Source organism: Falco biarmicus, chromosome 12 (assembly GCF_023638135.1).
Source record: "Falco biarmicus isolate bFalBia1 chromosome 12, bFalBia1.pri, whole genome shotgun sequence".
In the NCBI taxonomy this organism is placed as follows: domain Eukaryota; kingdom Metazoa; phylum Chordata; class Aves; order Falconiformes; family Falconidae; genus Falco; species Falco biarmicus.
In genome coordinates, this window is record NC_079299.1 from 32,152,957 (window position 1) to 32,173,030 (window position 20,074).

Consider the following 20,074-nt stretch of genomic DNA (forward strand, 5'->3'; position numbering starts at 1 on the left):
AGTTACCACTATCTCCTGCTATGCCACAGGCTCACCATTAAGCCCTGAGCTGCCTGGACTATAGGGCTGCATCCTGCCTCCATCTGAAGGATCTTTCAAACAGCGAACAGAAGTTATTTTGAACAGTCTTCAAATATCTGGATTGGAAAAAGTCACCCAAGTTATAAAAAACAAACTGGTATCTGTTCACTTATAATAGCCTTTTCAGGAGAGCAACAATGACACACTGTCTTCTAGACTACTTCTTTTCAACGTGTTTTTGACAACACCGTCTCAACTTCAACTACAACCTTCAATCTATTTTCTTTCTTGCAGTCAGTACAACCCTCCATTTTGTGTGCAGCATACCTCCAAGGAGATGCAGGGTTATTTGCTTATTGCTGCTGATCACCTGGGCAAGAGTCCTACAAGTTTGTATTTACCCACAAATAAAGCAGGTGCCACTTCGTGCAAATCAAATATTTCCTGTTCCATAAAGCAAGCTACTTCAAGCTAGCTATATGCCTCGCCAAATACAGGATCCTAACTGTACTGCAGGCACTTGCATGAATAAAACACGTATATGCAACACAGTTAAGAACAGATATATGATGCATTGAAGTGTGATTTCAGTGCAATGTAAAAGGAACTTAAAATGTCTGTAAAGGCATTTCTCCATGGCCACACATCCGGATGCTAGCAGGCCTCATTAAGTCAAGTATTAATTCCTCAGCTTGATAACAGATGGGCTTTGGCCTCAGTAACCCCTAAATTCACAAGGACGTACTTTTTTCCCCCCCTTCTATATTATGCATTATTGTTAACCTTGGCACCATCTTGGGCCGCCACCTTCAGCTAGAATGAGAAAGCATAATGGACAAGATCGCTTTGCCCCTTGGAACTCCATTCACTTCAGAAAATTCTCTGTGTTAGAAGTACAACCAGCTACAAGAGTTTCCAAAACTCTAAAGCTATGGAATATCATACTTATTCCCTTCTCCTCCAAAAAACCTGCCCAGGGTTTCTGGGAAACATCAACACACATGTAATGCTTATTTGCTCAGCAAAACCTTAACTTCTAAGAATGAAAAGCATACTGTGAGCAATTTATTTAGTACTGTTAGGAAACTGTTAAATACATGATGGCACCACACAAAGTACATGTATTTTAGTTTTGAATGTCAAAAACACTCAGAGCTAAACTCACTAGAGAACCTGCATGTATTTTTTGCCCCTTGTCATATCACTGATGTTAGGGACGTGCATTTAAAAACAGAAAACATCAGTATTGCTGACTTACAAACAAAGAGGAAGGTATTCCAGAATCAACCTCTTCATCAAATAGACTCAAATCAAGCATAAAAGCAGATGCCAAGTGTTATCACACAGACATAGAACAAAACCCCACCTTGTGACACAGATGCAACAAGAGATCTAGCCTACAGCATACAGGCCACATATTACAGGAATTATATTTAATAACTTCTGCCAAAATACTACTAGGTTGGCAAAAGCATTCTAAAGTCCTTGGTGTAGAGCTCATATCAAAACTTCAAATATTTTCTTGATTTTCAATATGTCAGAAAGTTAGACACAGTTCTTCATCTTTCAACTTTGAGAAAGTTCTCTACCTGCACATTTTCTCTCCCATAAAATGAGCACTTTAGATGGCTGCCTCCCCCTCCCCAAGCCTTGCATTTCTAGTGGAGTCAGCGTAAAATTACTGAGTCCTCATAAGCATCCAGCTCCACCCATGTCAACACATCAACAAAAGAATTTCATCTTTGGCTGCTCTTCCTGTGTATCTAATGTCCCATTTGTTTTCTGCTTTTCTCTATCTTTGTTGCTCAAAATATGAGCAAAGCAACTTGGCTGGAAAAGCCTTTGACCGAGGGGGTATCTCCTGCCAGGTAGCTTCAAGGAAAATGCAAACTACTGTTCAGCAGGATACAATTTTCAGAGAGGATGTAACAGCTATTGAGCTACCGCTACACTTGAACTTTGCCATTTACCATTCAAGTTGACCAAGAGTTATTGACACTTTAACAGAGGATTCTTGTGTATAATCACAGAAGTCAAGAGCAGTTTGAACTATAACAACTTATAAATAACTCCTGCAAATTCTAGAGGGGAGATTTTACTGCTTAATGCACAAAGGCCCAGTGAAAATAAATCTAGTAGTCAGTTGAAATACCCTTCTATGCACATCTTGCTCTGCACAGATGAAAAAGCACAATGCTTAAGTTAAGTCCTTTCCTAAAATTAAAAAAAAAGTTAACCACAAACTTGAGGATGTTGCCCAAATTGACACTACCTATCCTTAGCAGGGGTACAGAGCAGCTAGCAGAAATACCAGGTTAAATGTCCTCATGAAGGGCATTCTTAGAGGATACAGCCCAGGCTCTGCCCATGCCTGAGCCAACCTGAGGCCATGTGTCACATTCCTGCAGTATTCATGTGCTTTATTATCACACACGCCTCACAGGGACTTACAGTGTAAGCCTCCGTCACAGCATGAACACACCAACCTTGGTTAACTGGGAGTACTGCTGCATCACACTTGGTTAACTGGGAGTACTGCTGCATCACACAGGTGCCCGCTTGGATACATCAGAGATCTAACCAAAGTCTTCCAGTATGTACTAATCCTGACACAGAATTACTCTAGAAGTGAGGATACAGGTCTGTTCCGGCCCTGACAGACTACTTGGTGCCTGTGAAAAGAGCACTACATATGAGAACTAGATCCAATACTACAAAGAATTATCCACTATTTATTGTAAGCACATAACTCAAGTTTCTCAGGACCTTCCATGTACTTGATATCATTCATATATGTGGGTGCATCACATTGAGTCAGGTTCCAACACACATTCTTAACTAGGGCGCAAATACGCATCCACAAGGAAAATAACTGAAATCTTCAATGTTAGTAAGAACATCAAAAGAGCAAAATGATCAAAACATCCTTTATAGTCAGTACATATGCAAGCTGTAGGTAGAAGACGAAAAAGGGGTGAGAGATCACACATTTCATCATCTTGTTTGAAGACTTATCTGCGTTATTATAGAGAACTTTAAACCAGAGCTGGTTAGATAATCTTAGTTTAAGGCAGTATATATTTAAATTACCACTATATTTTAATTATCACAAACAACATGATCTATAATACAGAGCTGCCACAATAGATCTGTGGTCCAGCTCTGTAGTTAAGTATTTTTGGTGAGATTACAAACAGTAGAACAGAAATGCATTATTTTCATTCAAAATTACGAATCACAGTGTAAAGATTAGATGCCATATGGTTATATATAACAAGTCTCATTGTGCACAAATAATCACTGACACTTTTAACCATTTATCTAGCTTTCAAGATGCAATAAATTATATGTTGGCATTTTAGAGACTAGCTATTGACATTCATGGTGTTAAACGTTCAATTACATCAACTAAGAATTCCTACTTCATGTGAACAGGGACCATTTATATTATCTCTAGCACAGAAAGCATCCAAATGCTCTTGTGACACTGTAAGGAGGCACAGAAAATTTCATGCAGCAGAAACGTTTTGTGCTTAGTGATGTTTTCTTCTGTTAGTATCTAGTGCTAAATCCTGAGAAGTCAAGCTTGGAAATCTCCTTTTCATTGGAAAAATTTGTTCGATCTATGCGAGAACTTGGGCTTCCAACTTTACTCAGCCATGATTTCCTGCAAGAAAAATAAGAGAGGGTTAGCATATGAAGAACGGCACATGTGGGATTTCATGTCCTGTCACACCTTTTTTTGTTAAGATCCATAAGAAGCAGCCTTCTGGTGAAATAACTACCTGAAATATGTTTAGTTCTTTTCTGTTTTGCGTCCCTTACTTTTTTAAACAGTTTGTTTTGCTGTTGATGGAGAATCAGCACTACAAAGAGCATTACATAATATTACATCAAAATACATCTGATAAAACACTAAAGCAGATTTACAGTAATGATCCCTCTTAAGTGCTTATTAATAGCATTAAAACAGGTACAAGCACCTTAGCAGATTCAATACTATACTTATAGCAAGGACCTAAAGCCATTCATAACTGAAAAATATTATGAAAAAAAATAATTAACAGCCAGTTTGCCCTTTGACAATGAAAAAAAAAGTGGAAAGTGAAATGAAAATAAGTTCAAAACCACCAAAAAGACATAAAGCAAACAAAAATCAAAATTATGTCAAAGCAATAATAAATTGTAATAAATACTCAATTTTATACAAGCGTTCTTAAGTGGGGATTTTGCATGTATTTGCATTATGATCCGATCTCTAATTATTCTGGGGTTGCCTTCTTCCACAGCACATGAGAAAACTGTATTGAACACAAATTACCATAAAGTAACCAAGGCTGGGAGCTGACAGTATGATGGCTGCTCCTACATGCACATCCACTATATTCCTATCCCTGCAGCAATTTGCTAATTTGCAGTAGTGATAAGCTATTGTGTGATAAACAGAGGTGCATAACACTTCAAGTGCAGCACACAACACTGCTTAGAGAGGTTTATTTACCAGAAATACTTTCTCAGCATTTTCTGTTGTAGTAAAGTCTCAGAAATTGAAAAGAGAAAGTATTTTAGTATACCTTATTTCAGGAGAAATATATTTCCACATAAATACCTTTATGAAGCATAAACTGGTAGAGATACACAACTATGATTAGTATTAGAAAATGTCATTATTCATTCACATTTCAATTTAAGACCATAAAAGTTGTCTTATTAACAGTTAATTAATCCTTTGCAAAATCACACTGAGCATTCTAAAATGCAATATTCTTGCAGCAGGACTTAATTTTGATGTCTTTATAATGAGAATTGTGCATAGAGGTTGCTTACCTTGAGCTAGTAAATAAAACACACCTTATACATAGAAATGTATGTTGTTAGAAACCCTATGTGACAAAGATTTTTTTAGACAATTTGACACTGCATAACACCACAAGATGTCTCAAATGTCTTACCTGGTTAGCAGAGACAAGTAATTTTCTCCAGACCATGCCAGTCCTTTGTAAGACTGGTCTCATCACTAGCACAGACTGTTCCACACCTGCATTCAGAACCTACGCAAGCAACACTGTTCTTGAAACTCCACACACAGTCTCTTGATCAGGAAGAAATAGATATGCTTAGGAAAGCAGGTATGTCCTCTACTCACATATTCTGAAATGTAACCCTAGGAGAACACTTGGTGGATTACAGTCTTGCAGTGTCAAAAAGCTATGTGAGCTCTTTCCTATTTGACCACTAAAATAGAGGGTCTTTATAGAAAGACTTCCTAGAAAACACAAACCAGATGAGTCTCATGTTCAAAGTATGACAAGCCTTAATATAGTACACAGCAACTAAAATTAATAAATATTTCCATCAGATGCTTATACACCTTCACACCATTTGTTCTTTGCTTCATGTTGTGAACAACCTCCCTTCTCATCCGTTTTAGACGATGAAGCCTTTCCAGCAAGGAGTGTAACACAGGAATAGGAGTACATGAGTGAAAGGCAAGAACCTAACTATCCACTCTGCTGGAGCCCAGTGCAGACCAGATATTTCAACAGAAGGAAAGAAGTCTCATAACAGACCAGTACATTTTGCTCCGTATTATTAAAAAGAAATATCAGAAAAGTCCCTTTTTTATTTAGCATAAAAGTATCTAATACAGTTGGACGTCCTCGAGTGAGAAAAAAGAACATGTACTTGAAATACTTAAAATAATCTGTGCTATTTTTAGAAGACTAATGTGATATCCACAAGTAAATAAACTGCTTCCTTTTCTTCTCATTTTTAAGATGACCTTGTCCTGAACAAAACCAGAAGAAATACATTCCTTGCTCAGCCTTCACAACTGGACCCAAGACCAAAATTCATCCATGGCTGCTTCCAATTCCCAAGTTCCACTGCATGAACGAAGAAACTCCGCAAGCTTTGCACGGAGCAAACTTCATTCATTGCCAACTCCATATATTCTCACATGTATAAGGACAAAGCACAAATTACAAAAAATCAATAAAAAAATTCAGCTCCATGGAAACTATAGGATGCATGTATTTTATTCCTTCGTTAATGTAGGAAGTAGAGAAGGAAGTGTGACAGAACTGCTCCTTACCTGGGATTTGCATGACTATAGGGGCTCACTTCTTCGAGATGCTAACACTTTGCAAGAGGACTTTCTTCATTGATCTTCCCTCACTTTGCTCGAGACAGAACATTCACTGAACAGTATGAAGCAGCACACTTTTTTACAAGCTAAGAAAGCAGGAAATCAGTCTTTGCAAAGAATAGTACACAGTTACAGCTCCCTCATTTATCTACAGAGCAGAAAATGTCACCTCTGATATTTCATTTGTATTCAGATCAATAGGCCTGAATTAAGAAAAGGTTCTGTATTCTCCTCTTCCTTCACTCAGCCTTCTTAGCTTTATTTCACTTGTCATGAATTTCAGATCACCCAATGTATGTAAGAGATTAGCTACAATTACTAGTTTTTTGAAGTTTTTTAGCTTGCCATTTATAGCATCCATTTTAACATTTACTGCTGCTACCCACTTCTCTTCCGGAGTGAGAAAAGACAGCCTCCACCTCACTTGTCACAAGGGGTAGGTCTGAATCAAACGAGGACATTCCTTTACTCTGCGACAGGACAGTATATAGCTTACTCTTCAGTTTTAAAGGATGTTTTACAGCTACGCTGCTTCAAGTATGAAACATGAGCTCATCTCCAACGAGCTATTTCCTACAATGTTTTATTTCTGAAGTACCACATGTTCATGCACCCGCCTTTGGCCATGCTCCAGCCTCACCATTCAAGCTGGCAGTGGGGGGACTAGACCGACCCCCACGCACTTTAATCATGATTTACAATTTACACGGTATACAACCTCGCTGCGCGGGGGAGAAGCCAGGCAGGTCCCGTGGTGCCCCGGGGTCTCTCCTCAGGGCATGCAACGCTCCTGGCACTCCCGCCACAGGGCTGAGAACACCCACCTGATTGGTTCATTCAGACAGGTGGCACCCAACAATTGGCTGTAGCCAGTGTGGGCCACCCACCCCCTTCTGGAAGCTTCTCCACAGCTCACCAGCCAGTAACCACCCCAGCCGGTGCGCTGCCACACCTGGGCGGTCTGCTCACAACAGTACCCCAAAACCGAGCTGAGCAGCATTCCCAAGCAGAGCAGGCACACCAGGCTTTGTTACTGGAGCAACTGGGAGCACCTTCTCTCACCCTTCTGGGCTTTCCTTCCTCGGCCCGGTGAGGACGGCCTGCCAGAGACAGCTTCCCAGCCCAGCCTACCCGCCTGCTCTACACCCATAGTCACGGTGGCTTACTCCTTGGGCTTTAAAACAACCATATCTATCATTCTTTTCCTTTTATCATTTCATTAACTGAAACAAACCTTGCCAAGCGGCTCTGTCTTGTTACCCAGGCAACGGGCTCTCTCCAGTCAACATATTATTGGAAAACAACGTCTGAAGAGCTGGGTTTGCACCATCCCGATTTCGATCCTTGCACAAGTAGCCTGCCTGTGTATATTTTTCCAGGCAAGCATCTTTCTTGCAAGATGCCTAACTTAACTTGTCAGAATGAAACATGACCAGGTCAAATTCCGAAGAGCTCCCTGGAAATACTATTTAAGGAGCCTCACCTCTGTAAGACAAGATAATGATAGCACAGCCCTAAAAACACTGCACTTTGAATACTACAGACAGTAGAGTAGCTTTATGTTTTCCCTGAGTAAGATTTATTAACTAAAATCTACACTATATTGATTTCCCTAAAATAAAAGCCTTGGTTGGCATTACTCTCCAACTGAAATCTTCTGCTTTGATAAGGAAACAGCACCTCTGATGGAGGAAGAAGCAGGCGCTGGCATCTTTACACAGCAGGCATGCCAAGCAAGCACGTGAAAGAACAATGCCATTTTTCCTGTGCTAGACTCTGTATTGAACCATCAGTACAGATCAGACACTTCTGCATTTGTTGTATGCAAAAATCCAAACTATTCCATCCTGAGATTGAAGCAATTTACCATCTATAGTGCTAGAAATGGACCTGAAAATGACCTACAGCATTGATACCAGGAGAGCTGGGCACAGTTTAGGAAAGTTTCTCTTCACCTTAACCACAGTGTCAGTTACAGTGGAACAAGAGAAATGTCTGCTTTTACTTAGCAGGAGAGAAAATAAAGGTACTGGTTTGTTTACACTCTATTTCCCTTTGTTTAGGATAAAATACTGGGGAGAATGTTGCTTTTTGAAGATTGTATTTACATCTGTGACAGCATATAGACAAGGATTGCAAATATTTATAAAATACCTCCAAAACGTTGTCGTATTCTTAAACAGTACTGCCAAGTTTTCATAAATCTTGATATTTAAATGTTTGTATAAGAAATGTGGAATTTTTCATTCCTGTCTGGCTTCTGAGCTTTTGGGAAGAACTTTAGCCATTGTTTTCAAGCTTTTCTCTACAATTGTAAAGGCTAGGAACATTTTACTTGAAACCAATTTTTATAAACCTGAAATTCACATCTAGGTAAAGCTTCTAGTAGCCTGCATAGTAAAGATAACTCATAGCTAACTGTAGAACCATTCCATGGTCCCCTACACCGCTGCTCCTGCTGCCAGAGCCTAATAGTAAAATAGGAATCTGGAAACAAAATGTATAGGGTTTAATGTTGTTGTAGAAAAGTAGCAGGAAGGATAAAAACCTTTGAAGCATGTTTGAAAATACCAGCTTTTGACATGATTTGAATCAGCGTGGCCTGAAAAAACATACCACAATTAGCATTTTAATTTAGCAGAAGCAATCAATGTCTTAGTAAGGTGAAGAAAACTGGTTCTGAAGAAAATACACGAGGGATCCTGGAGAGAATCCTGGGAATAATCACTAATATTCTGGTGCAGGGTTAGGTCAAGAGGACTCAATATGTACAGTCGACTTGCTCCTATTGGGCTTTCATCCTCTGTTCCCTGTACTTTCATTAGCTCTCAAAACTAGGTTCTAGCTTGGGGTAGAAACCTGAAGCCACCTAAGCCATAAAGCTGCTGCCTCTAAAGCTCTGCTCAAGAGCCCTCTGTGCTGCACCTCTTCAGGCAAAGGGCACTGGCTGGTTTTTAAACTGTTGTGCCTGCTGCCTGATACACCACCAAAACCACTGCCAGCAGCAGCCCACACTAGGTCAAGATCAGGGGTCTGCACTTTGTTGCATGGCTGTGCCTTTTGCATATAGATACCTGCAAAGGAAGGGGGAAGGAGCACTAGGAGAACAAGGCCAAGAGAAGGGAAGGAAATTTTAACACATTTATTAGGATGACCCCACCACAGTCAACCAAATTAAAGCCAAGTGACAGGTCACTTCAGAGGATTAAAACAAAAAAGAAAAAGAGAATGCCAGCAGTAGTATAAGGCTACAGGCCAAGAAGTAGGTGGGCTAGAAACGAAGCAACCTGCTCAGGCGTAGGCATGGTGCCCCAGAATAGAGCTGGAGCCTGTAGATGTGGGGAAGACTGCATGCGCTGCTGCTTCTGCCTGTTCACTAGCTCCTCCAGGCATCTTGACAACAGGAATTTCTTGGCCCTCTGAATATTTAGCAGAAGTTCTGTAACTGTTTTAGAAAGGGGGAAAAGAGATATTTAATCAAAACTAGTGTTTGACTTTGCATTTTTAAACACAGCTGTCAGATGAATGTTGTTAATTTGTTTATATTTCTTCATTTTCTATCAAACCCTGCTGCACTCAAGGCCAGTATTTCTCTAGAGAATATATGATGAGCTTTTCTTTGAGGTACGATTTGAAAGTAATATCCACAGCAAGGGCAAATCAGCAGAATCCGATATGTTAAAAAAATTGTGTGACAATACTGAATAAGCTCCAAATACAACTTTGGGTGTCACATTTCTATTTATAAACTTGAGAAAAAACTTGTATGGTATTGTTCACCACATTGTGTATGTTATTGGCAAGATTTTTTCATGTAAAAATGATCATTACTAGTTTGCATTTGCACTGAGTTCAACCCTATGTACCTCAAGTTCACTTTATTGTTCATATCAAATCTATATTAAATGTCTTCACCTCTTAAAGAGTAGGAACTATCCCAGAATGAATGAAACCAAGGCTGAAGTTTTCCTGTATACAATGCAAAGATCTGTGGTGGGTTTTCCCATTGACCATTTTTGAAAACTTCAAGTCGAATTCAATTATTTACTTAAACATGAGATCATAAGAAGTGTATTTTTATTAAAAAGTTATCAAAATACCTCTTTGTTTAAACCATATTAGGCAAGTAACATTTGGCTTCTTTTATAGATCTTATCAGAAAAAAATAAGCAATGTTGCAGAAATTTGTTCCAACAAAGAGGAGTAAAGAAGTAAATGAAAAGTAAAACCAGATTCAGCCATTTCAGTAACTCAAAACAGTTTTTATATCCACACTGACCTACAGAAAGTACAAGACAAAAGAGAATTTCCTGTTAAGCTTGTGTCCTATCTTCCCAAATCAGTAAACATACCAGAAAGCCAGAAGCAGCTAAAAGGCTTATTGTATTTTCCCCTTGTAATATGTCTGCCTCTACAGGGTACAATTTGGCTCACAAGGCAGACTAGGAATTTTGGCTAACCCCACTCCGTTATACAGAATGCAATTGGAAGTTATTTCTTATTCCACATCTATTAAATCTAAGGCCACAGGAAGCTTAAGTGAAGAGGAACCGTTGCTGTACCAATTCAGGCCCCTGGAAAAGATGAACTCATTCTAATGCTTAGAAACTGACTAGCACCCATCACCCACAAACTGTATTTAAAACAAATAGCTGTATTATAGAGTTGAACAAAGAGTGATGTACTATTGCTGCTGACCATCAATTTTATACCTAAAAAAGTTAATGAAACCCTTACCTAGGCCATTTAAAACTAACCCTATTGGATGACCATAATGAATCATCATACCTTGACCAATTCAGTTTTACTTAAAATCCATTTCATTATAAGCCTGGTAAAAATAAAACAGCCACTATAGTAAAGGAAGCCCAGATAACAAATGCAATCAAGAATTTTGAAGACAACACTTTTCTGTTCTCTGGTAACAAGGTTCAGCAAGGAAGACAGACAAAAGCTGCATGAGGCCCAGCCCCTACATTTTACATTACCATGCTTGCTGTATCCTCTATGCAATTCTCAGAAGACAGATTCACACAGAAAAATACAGATTAATTTATTATGCAAGAACTAGAAATAACACCAGACCAAAACACAGCAAATTCCTTCAAGCACCACTGGGATTCTTACTACTTTCCTCAGAAGTCTCCCTTCCTTTACAAAGTACTTAGGATAGACAAAAGACTGAAAAACAAGAAGACTCACTGAGAAGCTGCAATTTCCAATTAAAAAAAAAAAAAAAAAAAAAAGAGAGGTATCTTAAAAGGGAAGCATTACTATTTTTAAAGCACTTCATTCTAGAGCACTGAGCAAGTCTGAGTGAGAATATTTATCATATCCAGCGTTGCAGTGACTGTATATGAATTCACCTTTCCCTAGAATACCAATGTTTGAATATTTCAGAGGCTAAAAGGTTGGCTCACTTCAAAATATGCAGGAGTGACCGTTTCCAAAGAACCTTATATAAGCATCCACATGGGAGCAGATTAGGCAGTTTGTTGTCCAGCTGTTCCTCATGCTGAAGTACATGTACAATTGCTTTTGAATGCACAAAACATCTGCCTGTCTATTTTTATAGTAAAAAAACAAACCCCACCCCCTCAGATTGTCACAAAAATCTCAGCTGTAGCAATTCCAAGCTGAAATACTTCCTTTGATTGTGTTGGTATTTCACATACCTTGATCAGTTGGCCTAATAGTACCAAAGTGTATGCTGGGACTTACAAATTACCTTTAAAGAAAAGATAACTGCAACACACACGTGTCTGCCCTTTAGAAATGGATGCTGTTGACAGAAAAACATGTAACAACTGAGAATTTTATTTTTATTTATAGCTCGCTAAAGTGTTTTGAAATTTTCTTATTAAGCATTCAGTTAGCTCAGCTCCATTTTTTCTCACTGACTTTACATGATTTAATTTGTTAATTTAAATTGCACACTTAAAGGAAGGAGTTACACCCATCTTTTTAACCTGCAATCTCAAGGAGCTTTTTTTTAAACCAACTGTGATATAACATAGTAGACATTTTAGTATACAAATCAAAACAACAGGAAAATGTTGTACTAATGTTAGAGAGCACAACCGTTCAGAAAAATACCAAGTAGGTTATACTAGCTAATAGTCTGCTTAAATTTTACACAATGAGAAAATTTAGGGGTTGTCAAGACTTAACTTTCTATTTTATTTTGCATTATGAATATAGCTACATTAAGGAGGAAGCAAAAGATTAACATAAGGATGTTACAGCTATTACGCTCTTTATTCTTATGGTTTCAAGCACGTGCTCCTGAGGCAAACCCAGCATGGTATGCTTACAATGAAGGTAACCTTGTACCCATCATATACTAGATGAATATATAATAGTCCCTGGAAATTAAATCCCCTTCACAACTGATTATCTAACAAAAACTAGGATTTGTTGATATGTATTATTTATTGTTTCTATAAATAACAGAAATAGATCTTGTATTTAAAAACAGTCACATACTTCCCAAAGACTAGCCTGTCTCATCTACCTTGAGGTAAACCTCCAGACAGCCCAAGGCAGCAGAGGCACAAAAGTGAGACACACCAAGCCTCTGGCATGCTGTCCCTGAGGGAAGGGCACAGACACCTTATGGAACTGACTGCATCTTCCCACATTGTCACATCCCAAAGAACTGTATTTCATTTACAGCAAGAAAATTATTTTCATTCTTTAGCATATTACTTCTTCATGTTTTTCTTATGACTTCACATACATTAAAAATACCATTCCTGAAAGTTCTAATATAAAGACTGCTTTTCTCTACTGGCTTTTTAAGTTCCATAGATATAACATTTCACTTGTGGGCACTTTGGTCTCAAGCTCACAAGACGACACAGGCTATCTTCGCAGGTAGGTATTAAATACATAATCTGAAGAAGCCTTTCAAGCCATCATCCCAAATACCCTGATAGCAGGTATCTTGCATATACTAGCTGAGATTTTGAGTAAGAGAACCAAAAACAATTCTCAAGCACAGGCTACCTGATTTCTTATGTGTCTACATTATTCAATCGGCTTTGTAACATCTCTGATTGTTAGGCTTTACACTTTCTATCAATATCATGAAAAGCTCAATAGAAAAAAGATTTATGTGAGTTGCAACAGTGCTGCAGGCACGCCTATGGCAAAGTCCATTTCTGTGGTATAAACTGTCATTATGAATATACTCATTGGTAGGAATAAACACTTAACATCAAAGCTCCAAGCTATATAAGGAAGCTATCAGAGCACGAACACATATTTTATTTCAATGGTTTTGTGTAAAAATGTTATTTTAACAAGGCTTTTAATGTTTATTGAAATAAGATCCGATGCATGTTCTTGCTATTCAGTGGTTCCTGTGCCACATGATATTTTTATTAAACCCGATTCTTGCAGTATTCATAAAAAAAATGTCTTCCTGTGCAACAATTTGCAACTGTGACAAAAGAGAAGATACTTTTTTCTAGAAAAATTATGTATCTTTTTTTTCTACAGAAATAAACTGAGACTTGAAATCCCAAATTATCACCTTTAAGGCAGCTACGGTACATGCTACTTAAAGTTACCACTTACAGAAAGCAAACCAGCAGATTTATGGATTATTTTGATTTGGTTTTAATTATGAGGTTAATGTGCTTGATCTTTCCTCCTACACTTTCCATTAGTTTTGGACATCTTCCTGCTGACTCATTACAGCCTGCCCTTTATCAGTACTTTTTTTTTTGGTACTGACAGCTTCAGACTTCAAAAACTAGAATAAAAGCAGAGTTCTACTGAAGATAGCATCTTATTTCTACTACAGTCAACATCAACGCTTCTAATGAAGACGGCGAGATCGACTTGATCACTGTTAAAATTTAAACCAAGATCTACAACTACTTACAAAAAATGAACGTCAAAAAAAAGCCCAAACCAAGGAAACCATCTCTAGAAGACAATTGGTCTATAGTATTGTCAAATATTCCTGAACAGGTATTCTGAATAATAATGAGCACCTTGTCTTGCACAGAGTTTTAACTTTGTCACATATGCTTCATGTGATGTAAGGTACCACAGCAAAAGTGTGCATCAGGAGGAAATTTGGAAAAAAGATGCTTTGGGTTAACACACTAACAGACCCAGGAAACACTGCTCAAACTCATTAAATGTGCAGTGAGCTGGGCAATATTCTCCACTACAATGAGTTTCAATTTTAGAAAACACTGATCTGTTTTTAGGGTAACTGCATATTCTTTTCACACGGTTATCACCTAGCTAAATATCTGAGTTTCTCTAATGTTTTCTAGTCCAAATAAATTGTTTGGTTTCCATTCAATTGTTTAAAAACACATTTTCAGAAGAATTATGGACAGTGAGCTAAGAATGTATGCTTTAATAATGAAACACTAAGGTTTTAAGTAAGCAGTAAGAGTCAGGTAAAGTCAGCTCTCTGCTGATTATATAACTAAGCATATCACCTTTTAGATTTTCAAGAGCATTGCTCAGGCAATGACACCTTGCGACCTAACTACTGTCTCTCAGAGGTAGTTAATAATAGCAGAGTAAGAGTAATATGGTGTAATTTCTTCATGTACAGCAGATTTTGAAATTCTGTGAAATGCTTGGTAAGAATTACAGGCAAAGTATAAATATGTTCCTAAACTTGTAAGTCTTCCCATATTTTCATCTTTCCTTCAAGTTCCAGGTGTCATCAAGAACTATCAAGTATCTAATTTGTTTTCTGTAATTTATGCCATTTTCACTCCTTTTCTTCCTGCTCTTTTGATATTTTATTCTGCCCAGACAGTTAAAGCAGACAGATCTGTTTCTGATCACTTTTATAGACTGCTACTGGGACTATGTATGTTTTGTAACATGAATTGAGAACTACAAAAAAAATCATAGTAATTTCACTAGCAGCTGTTTTTATTGAAATGTATTATGTACAAATATGCCATTAATATCATGCTTGACAAAACTTAGATTTTGTAGCTAATTACCAGCGCCTCATAAAGGCACAAAAGGATAAATACTGAATGCTAACAGGCTAGTCACGATTCACCACTCAGAAACAAATATACAATATAACTAACTCGAGGATTAAGTAGTTAATGAAATGTGGATTCAGCTTCTCAGACAAAGAAATCCAGTGTGAAATTGAAGAGGCAACACCTTTTTCAATCCAGACAAAAAGCAGTGCGATTACATTTGAAATTCAGAATATTTAATTAAATATTAATATCTACTGCTTTGTCTTGCTCTTACAGCAGCAGTAAAGTGATAAACCAACAAAGCCAAAAAATCTTGCCCAACTAAAACTGTAATTGATGATTGAGGAAAAAAACCTTAAGACTCCTCTCCATATATTCAAACCTAAGTTACAGCACTGGGCCTATCTACTGCTCCTTCCCTGTGTCTGGAGACAAAGAAAGATCACTCAAGTTGCTAGAGCAGGTTCTCTCCAAAACCCACAGCACTGACGTATCCGAAAGGCTGGACAACATCCAAGAACTGGATAAACGGATGACAAGTTTCTTACCTTTCACAAAATGCAAACCCATGGGTTTTTTTAGGAAGAGAGTCATGAGTTTTTCCCAGATATACAATTGATACACCACTGGTATGAGCAAATGCCAGCTAGGAAACAGACAAAACCCTGAAGCAACAGGGCATTTGGAAGATAATAAAAACTTTCTTTTACCTGAACATGTACACAACCCTTACAAGATTAAGAAAAAAAAATACAGTGGAGAGAAAAAAAAGTAACAGAGAGAACTCAAATGAAGACAAATTACCAGAACAGAAAACTATGCATAAACAATTCAGACCTTGATCTGTATGCATAGTTTTATTACAATTACATTTACTATGAGCACATGGGACAAAAATGGTTACATGGCTGTAGTTTTAACATGAACCATAAGCAGTTCAAAGTTGCTTCATTTAAATAGAACAGCCACACAACTCTGATAGAAACCTGGCTGGACACCAGACCCAAACATAGACGCTAAGGGGGATGCAAAGAGCACTTCTAATTTGGAGTAACAGCTAGCTTTTCAATCCATTTATGTGTGGGAAAATCATTGTCTTTCCAATTTTTCTTTATCTCTATTACTGTTACCCCTACAAATCAAGGCTGCCTTGCCACATACACGCTCCATGGCACAACCTGAGTACTGTGGACACAGCTCTAACTTAGGCTGCTTGCCTTTTGCTCCATGACCAAGTTTGACAGTCAAAAATCATCGGTCCTTGTTAATGCAAAGATGCAGCTGCCAATGCTTCCTTATGAACTAGTGGTACACAAGACAGAAAAGAACTACTTATCAGCAAAAAGGACAGGAAAAACAAGTTGTTTTAAGGAGAATTGCATGTAGCAAAGAGCAATAGGCAAGTATGTAGAGTAATAATGTGCCTAAATATGCACAGTTAAAGACAGAAGAACTCATTACAGCAAAACTCTGCAACACATCAGCATTCACACCCTCTAGTTTTCACTATTATGCTAAAAACAACCACAACCTGCATGAACATTGGCAGAAGAGTCCATGGAGGATGAGGACACCACCTTAAGCCTCCTGATGAGGTTTACTTGGTTTCTGGGTAGTTTGTAGATAACAGGAATTAAGGACACACAGTAAAGCCTCACACCAGGGGTAAAACCTGAAACAGAACATCTCCAGTGTATGATGGAAGATCAAGCGAGAGGTGAAGATGAATAAAAGATTCACTTTGATCCATATGCTCAAATGTGGAAGCAAGAGAAACAAAGAACTATGCACATTTTCAAACAGGACATATATAAACAGAATCACTCATGAGCTCCTACAGAAATCACTTTGTAGGTTGCTCCAAAGTAACATGCTCTTGAAACTGGGGATTTTGTGTAAAATATGATAAAGAATTACTAAATCTGTTCTATGATGCTACTATATAACGTTCAAATTGCACTCCTTCCTTGTATTTTCAAAGTAGATTCAGTTTTAAAGAAAAATCCAAGTCCCAAGAAATTACTTATTATTTACTGTTCTTCAGGGCACCTCAAAATTTCTAAGAGGAGACTGTTTCTAAGGAATGCAAACCACATCCCTTAGGGCAAAATTCTTTCAGATAATGAAACTGTTGCATGACAGACACTGGATAGAGGCCACAAATCATTCCAGCTGATAAAAAGAAGGATTTTAAAGTTCTTTTTCATTAATTACTTTATGTACTTTCACCGCTTTTAATAGGTATTTGAGACAAAACTATGTTAAAATAATATACATTCAACATCTAGTTTTGTCAGCAGTATCCATGGAATATAGCCCATGTGACTCAACGCTCACCCCATATGTTAAGATCAAGGTCTCAGCACAGCAGTGGTTTGCAAAGTTTTTAACAGGGTTGGTATCAGTCAGCTACAAAGTAATAGTAATGGCCCTGTTAAGTTCCTTCCCTGCAAATAGTTACTCAGTGTATAAATTGTCTCTTCAACTGGTATTAAGCCCTATGAAATAACAAAATAAACAAAGCATAGCTACAAAGACCACATTCTACACACACCTTCCAGGAACCTCTAGTCACAGACAGGACTAAGCCACCTAAAAATCACAAATCAAGCAATTTATAATGTTAAAAGAGTTCAGAAGTATTTTGAGCTACAAGTGGAATTAGGCACCAAAAACCCTTTCAGTATTGTAGAACTGAAATCCTAGAATACTGTGTTTTCAGGATGATACATTTCTACACAACAGTTGCAGTCAGAGTTTCAGTTGTACCTGGAAGTACCAGGTATTGCTAGAAATACCTTCTTTAGCTTCAGGTTGCCATGATGAAGTTCCCCCTTCCCTTCCCAGCTAGTCTGCACTCACATCTGGTTTCAGTTACATGCTTTTAAGGTTGGTCCAGGCACCTGTAATGCTGTCAGACTGGCACCTCCAGAGTATTAAGTATTCAGCCTTGAAATTCTAAATTGTAAAGCAGTCAAGGCAGCATCAACTGGGCAGCATTACAGGTCCCTGAAGTCATCCCACCAAGATACTATATACAGATAGTTGAGGATCAGCCAGAGATCTGTTACCTATTGTTACATAAACGCCTCCTCTTTCCCCTCTTTTCACTTACTCTGTTCTATTCACATCATATACTGCAGTTTGTTCTTTGCAATATGGATCCAATCTTTTCAGTTAATGATGTATTTAGTGAAATTCTGATTGTTCTTCATTATAGCATAAAATAATGAAAGATGCTGCCACTCAATTGGGACTACATTCCACTCTGAACTTAAAATTCAATTAATCTTTTTATTCAAAGTCGTAAGTCCTCCCTAACCTTACAGCACTTCCTCTGTGAGCTAAAAGGATTTTCTGACCTTGTAAGAAGGAACATTAATTAAGAAGTTAAAGTTAATTGAGGTTTTTTAGAAATTCAGGTCCACCTCACTCTTCATCTGCAATTAACTTCATAATGAAGAAGAACAAATTCTACAAGGCTCTGCATATTTAAAATTCTTAAATAATTTTCGAATAGGTAACATGAAGAAATTACATTCTAAATTACTATTGAGGTTTATTATATAAGTATGCAAAGCAGCATGGCCTGTCTCTTGGCACTGGGCCCTACCTTGCCTTCACTCTCATTTTTTCTAAGGGTGCTTCATGTCAGTATACAGAGGCAGCAATCACCCAGGTAACTCACTACAACTATAAGCCTGGTGCAAAAAAAGGCAGCTGCAGCTACACATTTTGGTTACTCACACCAGAGATTATGCAAACTGAATGAAAACACAGTTTAGCTATGCCATGATGCTCTGCCTGGCTTTTCTGTTCTACTCTCATGTTGAATGTATTCTTTCACGGCCAAACAATATATATCACATCTCCAAATCAGAGAAACACTGGCCAGCTTGGTTCTTCAGTGATGTTTGAAATGTTTAATCTCTTGAATCTTTTTAAAGAAATAGCAAAATCTTGAAAATTAATTATATTAATCATAAGGTACTGATAGGTACTCAAAAAATCAAAAGAAATCACAGGGTATTTTATTTTGCCCCAAGGCACTGAAAGCTTTGAAGAATTCAGTAGTTAATACAATCAGTGAGGATGCAATTATAAAGCATATTAAACTTAAAAGTACATGAACTTTTACTCATTTATTCAGACATAGAAAAGTATTAACTCTGATCCATACAGGTAGGGACATGCAAAAACCAATATGTTTCTGTAAGAAGATTTTTACCTACATTGGTATACCACTAATACATCCCCAAATTATAACAAGACTCCTGCATGATATTAAGGGCAGAATTACTGTTTGAATGCTTTAATCTGACAGGAGTATAACACAAAACATCTTCATGGTGGAAATAATTTGTTTGACTATTTCCAACTAGGGTCAAGTTCACCTTATACAGACATCAATTAAAACATGTCTAAAACTGCTTGACTAGGAAAAAAAAAGGCTTTTGAACTCTGGGGTTTAAGCTGGGACATGTGGCAACCAGTAGAGGCAGTTCAGGTGGAAGGCAGCTATATGCCATACCTTAAGAGATGCCAGACACTGCTCCAGCCCACCAGGCAGGCTCTCCTGCCCATGGAAAACCTCCACAGCCATTTATAAGAGGTAACTGCATTTTGGAAGCCAGCCAGGATCCAGATGGCAGAGATGACAAAGCGTATTAGCAACAGTTTCATATTGAATCACATTTACCTGTGTCAAGCTATACAAGCTGTTAGACCAATTAGCTACTGCAATGGTATCTAAAAATGTGCTAGGTTTCTTTCAGAAGACAGAGAAGGTCTGCCACAAAACTGGCCTTACAACACAATGGAAGAGGTTAATGTAATGAGGAAGAGTTATATTGTTACAACCACTATTACTCACTCTGTGACTAGAAACTTCAGTGTAACTCACTGAATTCTGCTAGTAGCTTTCATA

General features: G+C 37.9%; 1 protein-coding gene across 3 annotated transcripts in view; it reads right to left on the reverse strand.

Annotated features, from left to right (window-relative positions):
* Window positions 1-2,725: 2,725 nt before the first annotated feature.
* ACYP2 (acylphosphatase 2) overlaps window positions 2,726-20,074 on the reverse strand; it is a 42,313-nt gene continuing 24,964 nt past the window's right edge. For 2 of the 3 annotated variants that reach the window (XM_056356774.1, XM_056356773.1), the window contains one exon: window positions 2,726-3,688. In XM_056356774.1, coding sequence (XP_056212749.1) covers window positions 3,574-3,688 — 115 coding nt within the window. In that variant the 3' untranslated portion in view covers window positions 2,726-3,573. Of the gene's footprint in view, window positions 3,689-9,456; window positions 9,615-20,074 lie in introns of all 3 variants that reach the window. The other variant, XM_056356772.1, reaches the window with a different exon arrangement.